Raw genomic sequence first — 18,972 nt, 5'->3', positions numbered from 1 at the left:
CAGTCTGTGGCTGAACTGCAAGCATACCAGCCGTACTGCCCTGGGCCTCCAGACAATTAATGTTCCAGCAGGACTCTTCGGTATTCCAGTGCCCCTGGGCCATTAATTCCAGATAGTGAGACCCCAACCTTGGAGACTCATATCTGTTGTGAGTACCAACCAGGCCAGAGAGAACAAAGGAACTCCCTTTCTCAGATAATCCTCCTGCAACCACCACTGGAGGCGGGAGCAGATTTCCATCAGCAAGTGGAGCCAAACTGCATAATCCTGAGATTGCGGGTTCCAACGAAATAGAGCGCGCTGAAGAGGATGCACATGCGCCCTTGCCCACAGCACCACTTCCAAGGTAGCTGGCCATCAAGCCGAATACTTGTAGGTAGGACCACACCATCAGGTATATGGTGTTCAACTGACGCACTTGAGACAACCTCTAGATCCAAACTTCCAGTAGGAAAAATCTGTCCTGTCCCATGTTGAACCAGACCCCCCCAGATACTCCAATGACTGGGATGGTTGAAGATTGTTCTTGGTCAGGTTCACTACCCAACCAAGCTCCTGCAATAAAAGATCACCTTGTGTGTCACCAGGCGGCTCTCTTCCTAAGACTTGGCTCTAATAAACCAGTCGGCAAATACGGGGGCACCAGGATTCCTTCTTTTCGCATGACCGCCATAATCTTGGAAAATGTTCTGAGAGCGGTTGCTAGACCAAAAGGCAGCACCCGAAACTGATAATGGAGCCCCAACACCGCAAAGAGTAGAAAGTGATGGTGTTCCAATGAGATGCGTATATGAAGGTAAGACTGACAATCAGAGGTGGTCAGAAATTCACCTGACTGCACCACCATTATTACAGAGCATAAGGTTTCCATTCGAAAATGATGGTTGACCCTCTTCAGATCCAAGACAGACGAAAGGAGCCCTCCTTCTTGGGCACAACAAAATAAATGGAATATCGCCTCATACCTTCTTGAGACATGGGTACCGGAACTACAGCCCTCAGTCTAAGGAGCCTTTGAAGCGTGAACTCCACCGCCTGCTTCTTCTGCATGGAGTGGCAAGGGGACACCATGAACACGTCCTGAGGAATACTGCGAAATTTCAGTGCATACCCATCATGTATCACCTACAGGACTCACTGGTCTGATGTGATCTAAACCCACCTCTGATAAAAGAGAGAAAAACATCCCCCCTATTTCCTGTTCCAGAAGGTGGGTCGGCAAACTTCATTAGGAAGCTCGGGAAGGTCTACCACCCAAACCCGCTTCTCTCTTGGGCCGCCAGGGACAAAAGGACTGAGACCTACCAAAAGGTAGAGGCCACTGAAAGGTTGTCCCTCTATAGGGACGAAAACGCCTGGAACCCCAGAAACAACCCTTCATACCAAAGGGGCACTGTAACTGTTTCTTATCCTCTGGCAACCGAGGCACTGGAGACTTGCCCCACTTACTTGCCAGTTTCTCCAACTTGCTCCCAAACAAGAGCGAGCCTTTAAAGGACAACTTGGTAAGACTGGTTTTGGAAGCTGTGTCAGCTGACACATTTCACAACCAGAGTTGACACCTGGCCGCTATCACTGAAGCCACTTCTGGCTGAGGTCCGGATCAAATCACAGCTTGCGCCTGCTAAAAATGTGGCAGCAGGATCCATAACCACTCTGGAATTCCCTCCAAACTCATCAACCTCCTGAGAGAGAAGTAGACAAGATCTCGCCACTAGGGCACAACAGGAGGCAATCTGTAAATTCATCGCCACTGCCTCAAAGGCTTGCTTAAGAAAAGCCTTAATCCTTCTATCATGTACATCCTCTTCAAGGCCACTTCTCCCTCTACAGGGATAGTCATCTGCTTAGACATGGCACAGGGAATCAGGATCAAGCTCATCATTAGTGCTATCCGGATTCCTGTTGGGAACACCTGCAGAGAGCAAAGGCAAGCCCCAGCACTTAAAACAGAGGACTGGAAGAGGGAAAAGCCACCGGGTGAGGGTCCAATTGGTCAGAAATGGGGGAAGTGGAAGACTGCACCTGAAGAAAGGCTTGTAAGCCTTGAAAAAATTCCACCAAAGAAAAAGCAGCCAGGTCTAGACCAAGCCCAGAAGGAACTGGAGCTGGTCCCATAGAACTGCCCTCACCAACGGAGGAGCCAGTCAAGGGAGAACCAAGATCTGGCGTCCCCCCAGTCAAGATTGTGACTAACCCATCATCAGAATAGGAAGAGCCAGGCTTAGCAAAATCTGAGCAAGTCGACTCTCCCTGAGCGTTTGAGCAGCGATAACACAGGTTAGAAGACAGGTCAGTCTGAGAAGCCTAATAAGACAGGCAACATAAATAGAAAGACACTCAGGCTTCTTGCTTACTGGCACCATCGCTGTGGTAAACGTGTGTCGGAAGGGCTCGTGCTCAAAAATGAAATGCACACAAAAAATAAGCGCTTAGAAGAAAGCACAGCAAGGCGCACACGCAACCTGTGTGCCAAGTAAAGCACGTAAAAAAGTTTGTGCATGTAAAAAGCGCGCCCAAAAACTGAGTGCACTGCCCACAACAACAGTCTATAGAAGGCAGCAGAGCATGCACAAAAGCATGCGAAAACGGCCGCCGCGGCCTACCATACGGCATGAAAGAAAAAAGTCTAAGTGTGGGGCCTAGCTCACCACGGATTGCTCAACCCATCAGGCTGCCCAGTTCCCCAACACAACAAGGGAAGGAATGAATGTTGGCACGGCGAGCCGAGAATGGAAACAGGAGGAAGTCCTGAAACCCCTGTCTCTGATTCAGGTAAAACTTTCTTCTCTTTTTCTTTTAAACTTACCTGAGCTCAGCGCTTACCAGCTGATTACAGAGACTGTCTCTGGCTGCAGGGGGAGGGCATCTGCCGTCACTGCTGCACTCGACCTCCTGCACCCGCTGCCTGTCAGCTGAACTAGCAGCTAAGTCCACGCCGGGAAAACCAGCTACCAGACCAAGGAACACCTCTGAGGGACCACAGAAATCACCTAAGGAATTCTCAACTGGGGGAGGGACCTTTAGGTATCACCACAGGAGAGCGGGGTTTTCTTTTCCTGAATTTTCAATTTCAAATTTCTCCTTTCAGAAAGTTCAAAGCAATCCCCATAGGAAGATGCTCGTCCACCATCTGCTGGAGACTGAATACTGGGAGGCTGGGGTCACTGTAGGGTTATATACACTGTGACCTCAGTTTCTCCATCTGCTGGCAGGGGCATATAAACCCACTGGTCCTGAGTACATCTGTCTACACGCTAGGAAATGAATATTCTATCAGAAATTCTTGCATCTGTGGGCTTGTGCTTATATAAAAACTTGGTAAGATGTATTTATAATCTTTACAAGAAAAGTGGAGCTTGTTTCAAACAGTCTACATCTGCAATGTTCAAAAATGATAACTGACCAGATTTTCCCTCCTTTTTTCGCCTTCACTTCTCTTCCTAAGGAAACCTAACTACAGCTTCTGGTACATTTCCTTGCACAGTTTGGTGACTGCAGATGCCAGTTTATACTCTCCTCCAATAATGTTTGGTGTTCAGATGCACAGGTAACAAATGGCCCTATATTTCTGGCTTAAGAGTTAGTATAAAAAAAAAAAAAAACACAAAACTATTTCCCTCTTTTAAATTTTATTTTCTATTTATATTATGCCTTTTGTGACTGGTCAGCCAATTCAGTGAATTATGTTAAGGTGCAGTAGATATTTTCCTGTCACCAGAGGATTTCTAAGGGTCTGCTTTACCATGTTGTTTACCATAGTTGTAGACCATCCAGCCCCATTGCCTTATCTACTTTACTTCCCTCCTCACTATTCCAAAAAACTCATTCTATCTTCAGAACAGTCTATTCGTGAGACGCTAATTAAACTTAAAGGGTCCGATATTCAAAGCGTGTTCAGCGTTAACCAGATAAGTGGGACTTAAGCAGCTAAGAAGCAGCCGCTGAATATACGGCTAAGGGCTCAGTTATACGCATACATTTAGTGGCGTTCCATGCCCTGAATATACATTGTATCTTAGCCCGATAAGTTCTAACCGGCTAAGTTACTTAACCAGCCAATTTTAAATACTGAACCTTATTGCAAATAAGGTGATCGAGTTGGATGTGATATATCTGAGGGTACTAACACATGCCCGGGGAGCTCCTCTGGCTGACCTCTTCAATGCTTCTTTAGAATCTGGAGTAGTTCAGGAGGACAGGAGATGAGCAGATGTGGTACTTATTCATAAAAGTGAAAGTAAGGAGTAGACAGGGAACTTCACCTGTTAGTTTGTCCTCTGTGGTAAGCAAATTAATGGAATGCTGCTAAAACAGAATAGTGCAGTTTGGGAATCCAATCAATAGCAAGATATAAGGTAACAGTTTTACTAGAGGTAAATCTTGTCAGATGAATCTCCAGTTTTTTTTATTGGGTGACCAGAGAGTTGCAACAATGGAGAGCACTAGATCTAGTGTACCTGGATTTCATTAAGGCCACTGAAAGAGTTCCGCACAGGAGACAAAGCAGAGTTGCTTACCTGTAACAGGTGTTCTGAGGACAGCAGGATGTTAATCCTTACACATGGGTGATGATATCCAATGGAGCCCAGCACGGAACGTTTGATCTCAAAGAATCTAGAACTTTCAAACATGCCCTACTGTACAGCTGTAGTCATCATCTTGTCCCCTAGGCAGGGTCCCTCAATCCATAATATAGCTAATACATGGAGAAACCAATTCCCAGGGAAAGCAGGTAGGTTTCGTGAGGACTAACATCCAGCTGTCCTCGAAGAATGCCTGTTACAGGTAAGCAACTCTACTTTCTCAGAGAACAAGCAAGACAATAGTGCTCACACATGGGTGAATCCCAAGCTATAGGCTGTCCAAGCAGGCAAAGCAGGAAACCGCACCACCTTTCTCTTTTGCCTGTGACGCAGCCACAAAGGGTCTAGGTGGGAAAAGAGATTGTTCTACAAAGAGAAAACCATAGAAAGGTCTGAGGCACAAAACACTGATGCATAGCATAGTGATGCGAGTGTCAACAATAAACATACTCCGCATCACTGAAATTACAAGCAGGATCTTGGATCAGTAAAACCTGACAACAGTAGGTCTAGAACCTCCTGGATACAGGGAAAAGTCTAGAAATGTACACAAGAGAAGGACTCTTAGATGAAGACCACACAGTTTTCTTCAGTGTTACAAGACAACAGAAAAACCAACAGGGGCTGAAGAACTCCCCAGAAAAACTGCGGTCCACGGACATCCAAAGGACAGCATATCTCTGCAGAAAATGTGCCCATGTTTGGCTAATGGGCAGAAAACCCAAATGAATCTTGGAAAAATAATCAGCAACAACTGCAGAGTCTGTGACAGGCCCTACGTACCAAAGCACCAGACATAGCTGACCAGCAGGAAAACATCAAGAGTTTCAGGGGATGAAAGGCAATCCCTGAATGGGATCACTAGCCCAAACTCCCAAGCAAGGAGATACATTAGGCCTGAATCTCACCCACACTGCACCTTGTCAAGGGCAGGGCTATCCTTCCTGTCTACAGGATAGTTTAGGTGAGCAGGAAGTCACTTTGGGTTACCTTGTGAAGTGAAAAAAAGCTAGAGGTAGTATTGGCCAGAGCTTGATGAAAATATAGGGAAAAAGTAGAGTTATCTTTAACTGCAGGTATACACTAAGATATACCACAAATGCCTTAGCTTTCCCCCCCACCTTCCTCCCTGAAATTCCAACTGGAAGTCAGAAGGAGCAAAGAATACAAGGAGACAGACTGCTGGAACCGCTGGGGTAAGCACAAGCTGCTAGGTGGTATAATTCAACACTAAGTGAATAACTCAATGCCAATTCCAGTAAGGAGTTACCCACTGAGATAGAGCCTTCAGCCTACTTGGAACAGGTGAAATAGAGCAAATTCCACAGGGAAGAAATCCAGAAACACTCCACTAAGAGTCAGGAAGCCGGTGTGCTGCAAGTGCAAACCCTTGTAGAACAGGATTTCTTCACTGGCCTGGAAACTCTAAGGGTACCAGGGCAGAGCAAGGGTGATCTCGGAATAGATTGCCCTGAACCTGGCTTAGGTGTGAATACCTCAGCCATGATAAAATATACCTCCCTCAAGGAAGCATGCGGACCAGTAAATGGAACAATCATTGCATGAACCAGGTCTCCCCTGTATGTAGACAGGATTATCCCTAAAATGGGTAAGAATAGCTTGCAAGCCACTGCAACCAAATAGCAGCACCTGTGTTGTGGGGTCCCTCATCCCCCAACTCCCTCGGCCATGTATATGGCAATACGTTTAAAGGCTTACTCGCCAATTAGATGGATTAGAACCTCCTCACTGGGGTATAGTCCCGCAGGCGAGAGTGATTGGCAATAGCGGTCCTTATCAAAAAACGCCCATTGAGCTCAGTAGGTATCAAAGGTGACTCCCGGACAGAGGAAATCCCTAATTTTCTGAGCTTCTCTGGAAAGGCTCCCTCGTGAAAAAAAGTTTCTGTGCCTTAGGACGACCTAAGGAGAGCGCTACAGCTCGACCAGCTCTCGGATCCCACAAGGAACAGAAAGCGACCGCCAGTCAAAAGCAGTGACATGCCTTCTCTAGGAAACAAAAACGAGGGTCACCCATTGCAGGGGTAGATGACCAGGCATCCAGAGGGGAACCCATAAGAGTAGCCCTAAAACCCAGTCAAATCCCTCCTTCCTGAAGGGACAGGAAAGCAACAGGAATCAGGGTCTCCCAATCCCGAAAAACCTGTCAACTCTTGAGCTGAGACACAATCATTCATTGCTGAGGTTCAGAAGCAACTAATCTGCCACTGGCAGCCATCCTTGGATAGGGAAGACCACCATGGTAATCAACGAAGGGGCTCCAGCAAAAACGGTCAGATGACCGCCGCTGCCGTCCTCTGGCTCTGGCCTACAAGGAGATGCACCGATTCAAAGAATCGAGGCTCCAGTTCAATGATAAATCTGCAAAGGATGAAGCCCCACGGGCTTCCACAATAAGGGAATTTATGATATGGGTCGAAAGACATTCCTCTTCTGATGAAGGAGAAGACTCCCGACACTACCCACCTGGTATCTACTCTCCTCAGGGTTCGACCAGGAACGCAGTCCGAACGCAGTCCTAGGTCAGTCCTGTGGCTGCGACGCTCAACCTGTTGTGCTTGCCAGGAGCGAAACACACACCCAATACAGTAGAGGGCAACTGGAGAATAGAGCCCTCCGCTGAAAAAGCACACTGATCAGTACGCATACAGTGGTATCCCATCCAATGGATGGCGGCACACCAATGATCCCACTCACCGTGCTTGGGGGTAGAATCCCACGGCACAGCAAGGACAGAGCACCATTTGCTAGATTTGGTGGCTGCGCACTGCCAAAAGCCAAATCACAGAATGCGTGATGACACCTTCCTCGCCAGTGCTCCCCAGTATTTTGTGGTGCGGAACTGACAAGGAGACAGATTTTGATGGCAGAACCCTGGCATGGCTGAGAATTGATTGACAGGGAGAATGCTGCCTGCTATCACCTGAAGCGCTTGGAGTAGATACCTTGCCTTACTAGACCACTCATGCTGCACTCCATTGTCACAGTAACTCCCAGTGGGCTGCATAGTAACAATGCAACAGCAGCATCCCCAGTACCACTGGGGCTCTGGGTATGGCAAGTGGGTGGCATTCTATGGCACTGCCCACACCAGTACTTGATAACGCTCCAAGAGGCTGGTCACAGCCCTTGAAACTGCGGCGGGAATGACTCACCACCGTTTCCTTCATTAAATAACAGCAGTGAAGTCCATGGCGACCGATGCTCTGCGGGGTCATGTCCTAGGGCGCCCGTAGAGTGGTGCCCACAGTTGTGACTGTGCCCATAGCTCACCAACGATAGATCAGATGAAGGGCACCAAATGACACTTAACCAAATCTTTATCAGTTTAATGATATATAACACCATCCCCAGAGCCACAGGTGCCTGTGGACCTCAACTGCCCAGTGGCACCGACAGAAACCCTGGTGCCCGAAGGCATCGATGGACTGGCAGTACCAAGGATGCCAGGGGTGCCTGAAGGCAGAGGGACTGCAGCCCCAACACGGCTCCAACACGCCACATCAGTGCCCAGAGGAACTGAAGACTAGCAGCACATCAACTGTTCCCCTCGGCTAACCTATCCATCCGAGGAAGTCTATGCTGCAAGCTCGATGGCGTCCCTTGCCAGAGTCTATGGCTGACAATAGCTCATTAGTAATCATTAACAGTGCACGAATCCAGCCAGGGCCTCAAATGCCCCCTGATCCCAATAGTTCAGGGCCCCTGAGATCATCCGTATCCATGGTGCCGATAGCCGTAGGGCACCTTCGGGACATCACCAAGATGCCTCGAGAGCACCAGACCACTGTGCCGGGATGCCTCAGTGTACCAAGATGCCTTGAGTAAACAGCGACCCCGGTGCTCAATCCATTCAAGGACAAAATCCCTGTCACTCAAGAGCTTCAGTGGCACTCGAGGACTCACCAGCGGTCAACAGCCTCAGGGACAACCAGGGAGCTGAACGACGATCCTAGTTGCCTTGTTGGTGCTGCTCGACTTTGTCGAGCAGCAGCAACAAAACACACTGATGTACAACTCACTTGATGGCCTCCATGGTGGCCATGCACCTCAATGGCATCTAGGGCAGCTCCACGCTGAGATGGCCACAAAAGCAGCCATGGCATCAAGTCCATGCATCTCAATGGCATTGAGGGGGCCGTGGCATCAAGGCCATGAACCTCGACAGCATGAAGGCTACTGACCTCAACAGCATCGAGGGTGACTACTCATGCATCTAAGATACCAAGGGCATCAAAGACACAGAGGCATCAAGGGCATCGACTCCATGGCTCGACGGAAAAAGAAAGACTGAGGGACTCTGCTTGGGGGGGCAGGGTGATGACTACAGCTGCACATACTGAGATCAAAGTTCTGTGCCAGGCTCCATCTGATAATGTCACCTATGTTTGAGGACTACTATCCTGCTTGTCCTCGGAGAAATAAATTGAATGCCCCTGAAATGGGACCAAGAGTGACTGACTAGGTTAGAAACTGGCTGAGTGGGAGGCAACAAAGGGTAGTGGTAATTGGAGTTTTCTCTGAGAAGGGGGGTGTTACTAGCACTGGTCCTTGGATTAAAGATATGGAAAACATGAGGAGAGATCTAGTGAAGCTTGAGGAATGATCTAGGGTCTGGCAGCTAAGATTTAATGCTAAAAAATACAAAGTATTGCATTTAGGATACAAAAATCCAAGGGAGAGTTAAATTCTTCCAAGCATGAAGGAAGAGCGAGTGTGATTGAATCTGATCTTAAGGAGATCAAACAGGTAGAAAACCAATGGCAAAAGCCAGAAAGATGCTTGGCTCCACAGGGAAAATAATGTTCAGCAGAAAAAGGGAGGCTATATTGCCCCTTTATATGACCCTAGCGAGACCTCGTTTGGAATACTGTGTACAATTCTGGAGACCATACCTTCAAAAAGGATACAAACAGGATGGAGTCTGTCCAGAAGGTGGCCACTAAAATGGTCAGTGGTCTTCGTTCTAAAGCATATGGGGATAGACAAAGATCTAAACATGTATACCCTAGAGCAGCGGTTCTCAACCGGTGCGTCGCGACACACCAGTGTGTCGCCAAGCACCGGCAGGTGTGTCGCGTGGCTCCCGGTCCCTCCCGCTGCTCGTTCTTCCCTGCTGCCGTTGCCGCCGGGCTATCAGCACGTTCAAGCCCAGCGGGAACGGCAGCGGTGCAAAAAAAAAAAAAAAAGCTGTGGCATCCGCGGCTGCCCTTTTCTTCTTCCTGCGCCTGCATCCCCCCCCCGGACCCGGAACAGGAAGTGATGCGCGGGAAGAAGAAAGGCCGTGCCGCGTGATAAACTAGCAGGCACGGCCTTTCTCACGCGGCACGGCCTTTCTTCTTCCCGCGCACCACTTCCTGGTCCGGGGGGGGGGGGGGGGAAATGCAGGCGCGGGAAGAAGAAAAGGCCAGCCGCGGATGCCACAGATTTTTTTTTTTTTGCACCGCTGCCGTTGCCGCCGGGCTATCAGCACGTTCAAGCCCAGCGGCAACGGCAGCGGTGCAAAAAAAAAAAAAATCTGTGGCATCCGCGGCTGGCCTTTTCTTCTTCCCGCGCCTGCATTCCCCCCCCCGGACCAGGAAGTGATACGCGGTGCGCGGGAAGAAGAAAGGCCGTGCCGCGTGATGAAGTAGCAGCGGCCGCTGCAGCATCGGCCCCAAGCTATTGCAGCAGACGGTAATCGGGAGAGGAGAGAGCAGCAGGAGCCTCCCGCGATCGATGGAATTCTTCCTTATTGGCCTGCGGGGGCTGGAGGAGGAGGAGCAGCTACCGTTGGGGGGGGGGGGAGGGAGAGAGAGAGGAAGTGAGTGACAGAAAGAGAGAGAAGCAGCCAGCTAGCCTGTGTGTGATTGAGAGCCTGTGTGTAAGTGAGAGAATGTATTTGATCGAGAGTATGTGTGTGATTGAGAGAAACTGGTCAGAGAGCTGATGTATGTGTATATGTGAGAGACAATGAAAGTGACTGCTCAAGGAGATGACTGATGTGTATGTGAGACAGTCAGGGATGTGTGTTTGTGTGTGTGTGAGAGAGAGAGAGAGAGAGAAAAAGCATGGAAGTGAGAAATCTGGGTATGTGAGAAAGCATGGGAGTGGGAAGCCTGTGTGTGTGCATGTATATGAGAGAGACTGGTTGGTAAGGTGACGGTGTGACTGGTGTGTATGTGAATGTGAGAGAGAGAATGTGATTCAGGGAATGAGAAGCCTGTGCACGTGGAGAGCGAGCATGGAAATGAGAGAGAGAGACTGGTGTGTGTGTATGTGTGTGTAACAGAGAAAGTGATTATGGGAATGAGAAGCCTGTGCATGTGAAGAGAGTGAGCATGGGAGTGAGAACCTGGGTGTGTGTGAGACACAGCATGGGAGGGAGAAGCCTGTGTATGTAAGACAGAACATGGAAGTGGGAAGCCTGTGTATGTGTGTGTATGCATGCATGAGAGAGATCAGGTGACGGGTGTGTGTGTATGTGTATGTGGGAATAAGAAGCCTGTGCATGTGAAGAGTGAGCATGGGAGTGTGTGAGATACAGCACGGGAGTGAGAAGCCTGTATATCTGAAAGAGAACATGGGAGTGGGAAGCCTGTGTGTGTGTATGCATGAGAGAGATCAGGTGACTGGTGTGTGTGTATGTGTGAGAGAAAGAAAGTGATTATGGGAATGAGAAGCCTGTGCATGTGGAGAGAACAAGCATGGGAGTGAGAGACTGGTGAGTGTATGTGAGAAAGAGAAAGTGATTATGAGAGTGAGAAGCCCATATATGTAAGTGGAACACGGGAGTGGGAAGCCTGTGTGTGTGTGTATGGCATGAGAGAAACTGTTCAGGAAGGTGACTGGTGTGTTTGTCAAAGACTGGGAGATGATTGGTGTGTGAGAGACAGAAACTGGTCATGGGGGCATGACTGGTATGGTGTGTGTGTGTGAGAGACATGGGCCCTAAGGAAGAGGACCATGAGTATAGAGCTTAGCCACTACTGCTGCTTCTGGTGTGTGCTACAGCCTGCATGGAAGAGGAGTAGGACAGCTGCTGGAGGGGGTAAGTAAAGGTGGCTTTTTAAGTTTATTTTTCTTGATTGACTGCCATTTTAATTATTTAATATTATGTGATGTGTCTGCTTTTTTTGAAATATTTTATTGGTGTTTGGAGAATTTTTAATAGTTTTTATGAGTTTTTAATTGTTGGATGTTATTCTGTTCATAGTTGTTGTGAAACATTTATTCTGCTTATTAGTATAGTTTTACAATTATTTCTGTGTGGGGATCTATAGCTGCTTGTTAGTTCTGTTTTCCTAATAAGAGGTGTATTGGTTTTTAGGGCCTGATTTTAATATTTATAGTGTTGCCTTTTCATAGATAGGGTTGCTCCTGTTTGAGTGTATTCCATAATACAGGTGTAACTGTGTGTGGATTAGTTTATGTGCATTACTACAGATCCTGGGAGTATGTTAGGTCGGTTCTGTGTCTGTTACAGAGATATTTTACTAGCATGTAAGTGTTTTATCAGTCTTATTTGTTGCGTTTTCTCAAGAGGACATGCATTGGTGGTAAACTGCTGTCTTTTCATAAGTAGGGCTATTGAGCCTGAAAGTAGAAGGAGTTTGAGTTGCTGTTACTGAGATGACACCAGAACCAGAATATCTTTTTTGTAGATGAGTTGATTGGGGAATGTCATAATTCTGCTTTACATCCATTATTGTGGATCAGGGGGGTTCCCGTGGATGCAAACTGTACATTTACATCTAGCCCTGTGACGATCATGGGTCAGTGTGTCACGCATGTGAGAACCATCTGTCAGGTGTGTCCCGACAGAAAAAAGGTTGAGAACCACTGCCCTAGAGGAAAGGCAGAACAGATGAGATAGGATATAGAGACATTTAAATATCTTCATGCATGGGTCTTTCAATGGAAAGGAGTATCTAAACCAAGAGATCAATGGATGAGGGTGAAAGGGGGTAAACTCAGCAGTAATCTTATGAAATATTCCTTTACAGAGAGAGAGTGTGGGATAAATACAAGAGATCTCTAAGGAAGCGATGGGAATTATGAAGCTAAATTGATTGGGAAGATGAGAAGATTAGATGGGCTATAACAAGTCTTTTCCTGACCTACTGTTTTTAGACACAAAATGTGTGTGGGGGAGAGGGAACATTAGTAAATGAAGGAAGTTTGTACCTAAGGCAAGGGAGGGTGAAGTGACTTGCCCAAGGTCACAAGGAGTGTCAGTACGATTTGAACCCTGGCTTCCCTGGTTGCAGCCTGTTGCTCCAACTAGACTACTCCTCCATTCCTGCTTCTTCAATCCTCCCTTGCCAGAGCACATGCTTGGTTGACATTAGGTAACTCTTTCTGATCCAAGAAGCTGAACGTAATCTTCCCTTTCCCTGGGTCTGAGAATGTCAAATTTATGGTGTGGTGAACACCTTACTCCAATTTTGATGCTATGCATTACAGTGCATAGCACTAAGGCCTCAGCCACAGGGCTGGCATTACTTTGATGAAAATGTAAAGAACATAATACAAACAGCACACAGACAGAAAAAACAAATTAGAAGTCATTTTTTCAGTCTTTTTTTCTTTTAACATGACCAATAGCAAATCACTAGGTGACAAAAGTCATTTCTTTATCAGTAATGCACTGTTCTCAGGAATGCTTAACTTATTAGAACAGTGCATTCCTTTACAAGTCATTGCCTTCTCTTGTTCCCTAAATCTCTTTGGTTTTAAAGTACACACTTCAACACAGTATCATGATACCTTTGCAAAGTTCAGTCAGTAGAAGGAATTCTGCTTGACCTGTGTCAGATTCTTCTTTTCCAATGGATGCAGCAGAGCAGAACTGCACAATGTTAGGATGACCTGAAAGCTTTTTCTGAACAGAATGTTAAGTTGAAAAATGCACAATGTTCTTGAAACATTCAATTAAAGTAACACCATTAACACAAAAACTATTAACAATAGTAGGTCATTCATAATTATTGGACAAAACACTGCCTGGTACCCTATAGTTAAAGATGTACAGTGCCTTGCAAAAATCCCTTGCACATTTTTCACATTCTGCTGCCTAAGAAAAAAATTGCATTAAAGGAAGAGTTTGTTTATTTCACTGATTTATATAGAATATTCTATAATTTCATTGTGAAAACACACTGAAAGAATATTCCAAACGTAATTAAGAACAAAATAGCAAAAGTCTTGATTGCATAAGTTTTCATACCCATATCCTAGCAAACCCAAATTAGCTTGGTTCAAAAAATTACCTTAACAAAACCCATAGCAAGTTATATAAATCCCACCTATTCCAACCTCCTAAATCAACATGTTTGTTGTAATCAGAATAAAGGTCAAAATATGTCAAACAAGGATCTGCAAAAGAGAGAGAATTTGAAATGAAGTTGGCCATAGAGGCAAAAACTCATAATAAAAACGTTTTTAAATATATCCAAAGCAAGAAACCTGTGAGGGAGTCGGTTGGACCATTAGATGACAGAGGGGTTAAAGGGGCTCTTAGGGAAGATAAGGCCATTGCAGAAAGACTAAATTAATTCTTTGCCTCCGTGTTTACTAATGAGGATGTTGGAGTGATGAGTCAGACGAACTGAACAAAATCACTGTGAACCTGGAAGATGTAGTAGGCCAGTTTGACAAACTAAAGAGTAGCAAATCACCTGGACCGGATGGTATGCATCCTAGGGTTCTGAAGGAACTCAAAAATGAAATTTCTGATCTATTAGTTAAAATTTATAACCTGTCATTAAAATCATCCATTGCACCTGAAGACTGGTGGGTGGCCAATGTAACCCCAATATTTAAAAAAGGCTCCAGGGGCGATACGGGTAACTACAGACCAGTGAGCCTGAATTCAGTGCCGGGAAAAATAGTGGAAAATATTCTCAAGATCAAAATCATAGAGCATATAGAAAGACATGATTTAATGGGACACAGTCAACATGGATTTACCCACGGGAAGTCTTGCCTCACAAATCTGCTTCACTTTTTTGAAGGAGTTAATAAACATGTGGATAAAGGTGAACCGGTAGATGTAGTGCATTTGGATTTTCAGAAGGCGTTTGACAAAGTCCCTCATGAGAGGCTTCTACGAAAACTAAAAAGTCATGGGATAGGAGGTGATGTCCTTTCGTGGATTACAAACTGATTAAAAGACAGGAAACAGAGTAGGATTAAATGGTCAATTTTCTCAGTGGAAAAGGGTAAACAGTGGAGTGCCACAGGGATCTGTACTTGGACCGGTGCTTTTCAATATATATATAAATGATCTGGAAAGGAATATGACGAGTGAGGTTATCAAATTTGCGGATGATACAAAATTATTCAGAGTAGTTAAATCACAAGCAGACTGTGATACATTACAGGAGGACCTTGCAAGACGGGAAGATTGGGCATCCAAATGGCAGATGAAATTTAATGTGGACAAGTGCAAGGTGTTGCATATAGGGAAAAATAACCCTTGCTGTAGTTACACGATGTTGGGTTCCATATTAGGAGCTACCACCCAGGAAAAAGATCTAGGCATCATAGCGGATAATACTTTAAAATCGTCGGCTCAGTGTGCTGCAGCAGTCAAAAAAGCAAATAGAATGTTAAGAATTATTAGGAAGGGAATGGTTAATAGAACGGAAAATGTCATAATGCCTCTGTATCGCTCCATGGTGGGACTGCACCTTGAATACTGTGTACAATTCTGGTCACTGCATCTCAAAAAAGATATAGTTGCAATGGAGAAGGTACAGAGAAGGGCAACCAAAATGATAAAGGGGATGGAACAGCTCCCCTATGAGGAAAGGCTGAAGAGGTTAGGGCTGTTCAGCTTGGAGAAGAGACGGCTGAGGGGGGATATGATAGAGGTCTTTAAGATCATGAGAGATCTTGAACAAGTAGATGTGACTCGGTTATTTACACTTTCGAATAATAGAAGGACTAGGGGGCATTCCATGAAGTTAGCAAGTAGCACATTTAAGAATAATCGGAGAAAATCTATGCTGAGTGCATTCCATTAAACCATGACTTTCTATATGCTCTGTGATTTTGATCTTTAGAAAAGTTTCCACTTTTCTTCTTGGCACGGAAGTCAGGCTTACTGGTCTATAGTTTCCCAAATCACCCCGGAACCCTTTTTAAATATTGGGGCTACATTAGCCACCCTCCACTCTTCAGGTACAATGGATGATTTTAATGTTAGATTACAAATTTTAACTAATAAATATGAAATTTCATTTTTGAATTCCTTGAGAACCCTGGGGTGCATACCATCCAGTCCAGGTGATTTGCTACTCTCTAGTTTAAGCTGGCCTACATGATCCTCCAGGTTCACAGTGATTTGGTTCAGTTCATCTGACTCATCACCCTTGAAAACCATCTCCCCAACATCCTCATTAGTAAACATAGAAGCAAAGAATTCAGTTAGTTTGTCTGCAATGGCCTTATCTTCCCCTAAGAGCTCCTTTAATCCCTCGGTCATCTAAGGGCCCAACCAACTCCATCGCAGGTTTCTTGATTCAGATATATTTAAAAGTTTTATTATAAGTTTTTGCCTCTTCAGATGTCTTCATTTCAAATTCTTGTCTTATCAATGTTTTACACTTAGCTTGACAATGCTTATGCTTTTTTCTATTTTCTTCAGATGAATCCTTCCAAATTTTGAAGGATTTTTTTTTGGCTAAAACAGCCTTTCACTTCATCCTTTAACCATGCTGGTAATCGTTTTGCCTTCCTTCCACCTTTCTTAATGCATGAAATACATCTGGCTTGTGCTTCTAAGATTGTTTAAAAATACAATGGACATGCCTGTTGTATACTTTTAACCTTTGCAGCTGCACCTTCCAATTTTTTTCTATTTTCTCATTTTATTGAAGTTTCCCTTTTGAAAATTTAGTGTTAAAGCTGTAGATTTACATATTGTCACCCTTCCAGTCATTAGTTCAAATTTGATCATGTTATGATCACTATTGCTAAGTGGCCCCGCCACCGTTACCTCTCTCACCAAATCCTGCGTTCCACTAAGAATTGGATCTAAAATAGCTCCCTTTCATTGGCTCCTGAACCAATTGCTCCATGAAGCAGTTGTTTTCATGTAGATACGCAGCTGAATTAGCCATGCTCCCTGGGTATGTCTTCCATGCCACTAGGTGGCGGAGCTCTCTAAAATTAGCACAGTCTTTCAAGCTAGGTGCTCCCTCTTGTATCTTCCCGCGTTTGCCTGAGGCTCCTCAGTCCATTTTTTCCAAGCGACTGATCGCACGCAGAGCTCTTTTCTCCTCCGAGATTTACTTGTGAGGTAAAAAAAAAAAAATCACTTTTAACATAGATGCCTCGACCAGGATTCAAATTCTGTGCCTGCGTAAAGATTGTGTCTGTCACTGATGGCCACAAATCTGGCTCTCTCAGCCTTGGTCCTGACCATGACCAGGTAAACTGCGGGAACTGCGGCCGTATGTCCCCAAGAGCGCAGCGCCAGCGCGCTGCCAGGATTCAGCAACTAAAGGAAGTTCCATCTGGCTCTTATGCCCCCTCTGAGGCCTCAACTCGATCATCCCCAGCCCCAAAACAAAAGTCCCCCTCTCATTGACGGGTTTCTTCTGTAGATCCCCCTGGGGTAAGAGACCCACCGCCAATGCCTCATCGAAAATAGAAGCACAGCGCGGGGGATGTGTCTGTGAAACCGCAGCCGCTTGCTGCGTCGACATCGACTCACCGACGACCACAGCTCCAGATCTCGCACGAAACATCAACGCACCTCCAGAGCAATAACGTACTGACGCATCAGCGCACAGGAAAAAATAGCATCACATCTACATTGGACTGACACACTGCCGACGCCATCAATGCGCGTTGGCACAGTTTCTCACAGCCCCACGCAGCCGACTCCACAGACGCAGCCAAAGCCAAAAAAGTACATAACGGGTCATAAAAGACCCAGGGAACAGTCACCTCTTCTGGTAGTAGACTCTGACCAAGATGTCTCCCTGCCAAGGAAGACATCTTGGTACTTTCGGAACCATCTGCAGCGTCTCGACCCCGTACAGATACTGGACTTCATTCTCATAAAGTCGTATCACCTCCACCAATCGTGCCGCATCCCAGGAGCCCAAGTGCTACTTCACTACTGGCTCCCCTACTGCCTTTGGAAGCCTTGCTGCCCACGCCTTCTACTTCAGGGTTAGCTTCACAGGCTATATCCCAAACAACAACAATACTGTCCCAATTCCTACTTTCGGTAGAACAAACAAATCAGCTACCACCGCCTATTCCAAAAGGAAGGCCACGTGTTCGAGGACCCCTCTATTCCCAAGCCATCACCTAAAGACCAAACACAGAGGTCAGCATCCCCTATAGAAGACATCTCAGACACATCTTCATCAGCAGGCTCATCCACAGGCTATCAATCAGACCAGCCGAGGTTCCACCTGAACCCGCTTCTCCTCCAGAAGACCTTACCTATTCCCGATTCTTGAAAAAGGTAGGTTTACTATTAAACATAGAAACGAGGAAGATTTGTGGGACTTTTTTATCTGCCATAAAATTGCTCTATAAAGACCCACGGGCTTTTATATGTATGAATGGAGAGACCTCTCCGATTTTCACCTTGGGGCGAGGTAAACGGCAGGGATGCCCCCTGTCTCCCCTTCTTTATATTTTATCCCTAGAGCCCTTGGTCCATAAAATCTCCACCCACATCCCTGGTATCACCACAGGGGGTAATGAGCAGAAAAGCAAAATTGCTTACCTTGTAAATAGGTGTTATCCCAGGACAGCAGGATGTAGTCCTCACATATGGGTGACGTCATCCACGGAGCCCTTAAGCGGGAAAAACTTCTGGCAAGTTTCTAGAAGCTTTTAACTGGCTGCCTGAGGCTACTGAGCATGCCCGGCATGCCATGATATTCCTTGCCACAGGGGTCTCACTCCAGTCTTGTATGTAGCAATAAGCGTTAGCTAAAAATGATATAATAAAGTCTGATGCCCAACTCCGCGGGGTGGCGGGTGGGTTTCGTGAGGACTACATCCTGCTGTCCTGGGATAACACCTATTACAAGGTAAGCAATTTTGCTTTATCCCAGGACAAGCAGGTTGCTAGTCCTCACATATGGGTGATTAGCAAGCTAGAGGCTGAGTCATTGTGTAGTGCAATGTTTCTGTTGAATGAGTCAGCCGAGGATCACAGCAGGTTGGATGTAGAAGGAGTTGGGATTAAACTGGAAACAAGTTCTTTAAGACAGATTGTCCATAGGCTGAATCCTGTCGCCCTTCCTTGTCCAAACAGTAATGAGCTGCAAAGGTGTGGAGAGAACTCCATGTTGCTGCTTTACAAATGTCAATGAGTGGCACTGAACGAAAATGTGCTACTGAGGTTGACA

At 46.1% G+C, this 18,972-nt stretch overlaps 1 protein-coding gene across 1 annotated transcript in view; it reads right to left on the bottom strand.

Annotated features, from left to right (window-relative positions):
- GAK (cyclin G associated kinase) overlaps positions 1 to 18,972 on the bottom strand; it is an 832,466-nt gene that overhangs the window by 723,628 nt on the left and 89,866 nt on the right. The window contains 1 exon segment of the mRNA XM_029601806.1: positions 13,355 to 13,469. Within this exon segment, the coding sequence (XP_029457666.1) occupies positions 13,355 to 13,469 (115 nt within the window).

The sequence above is a fragment of the Rhinatrema bivittatum genome, chromosome 1 (assembly GCF_901001135.1).
Source record: "Rhinatrema bivittatum chromosome 1, aRhiBiv1.1, whole genome shotgun sequence".
NCBI classification, from domain to species: Eukaryota; Metazoa; Chordata; class Amphibia; order Gymnophiona; family Rhinatrematidae; genus Rhinatrema; species Rhinatrema bivittatum.
This window is presented reverse-complemented; position numbering and strand designations above follow the sequence as displayed.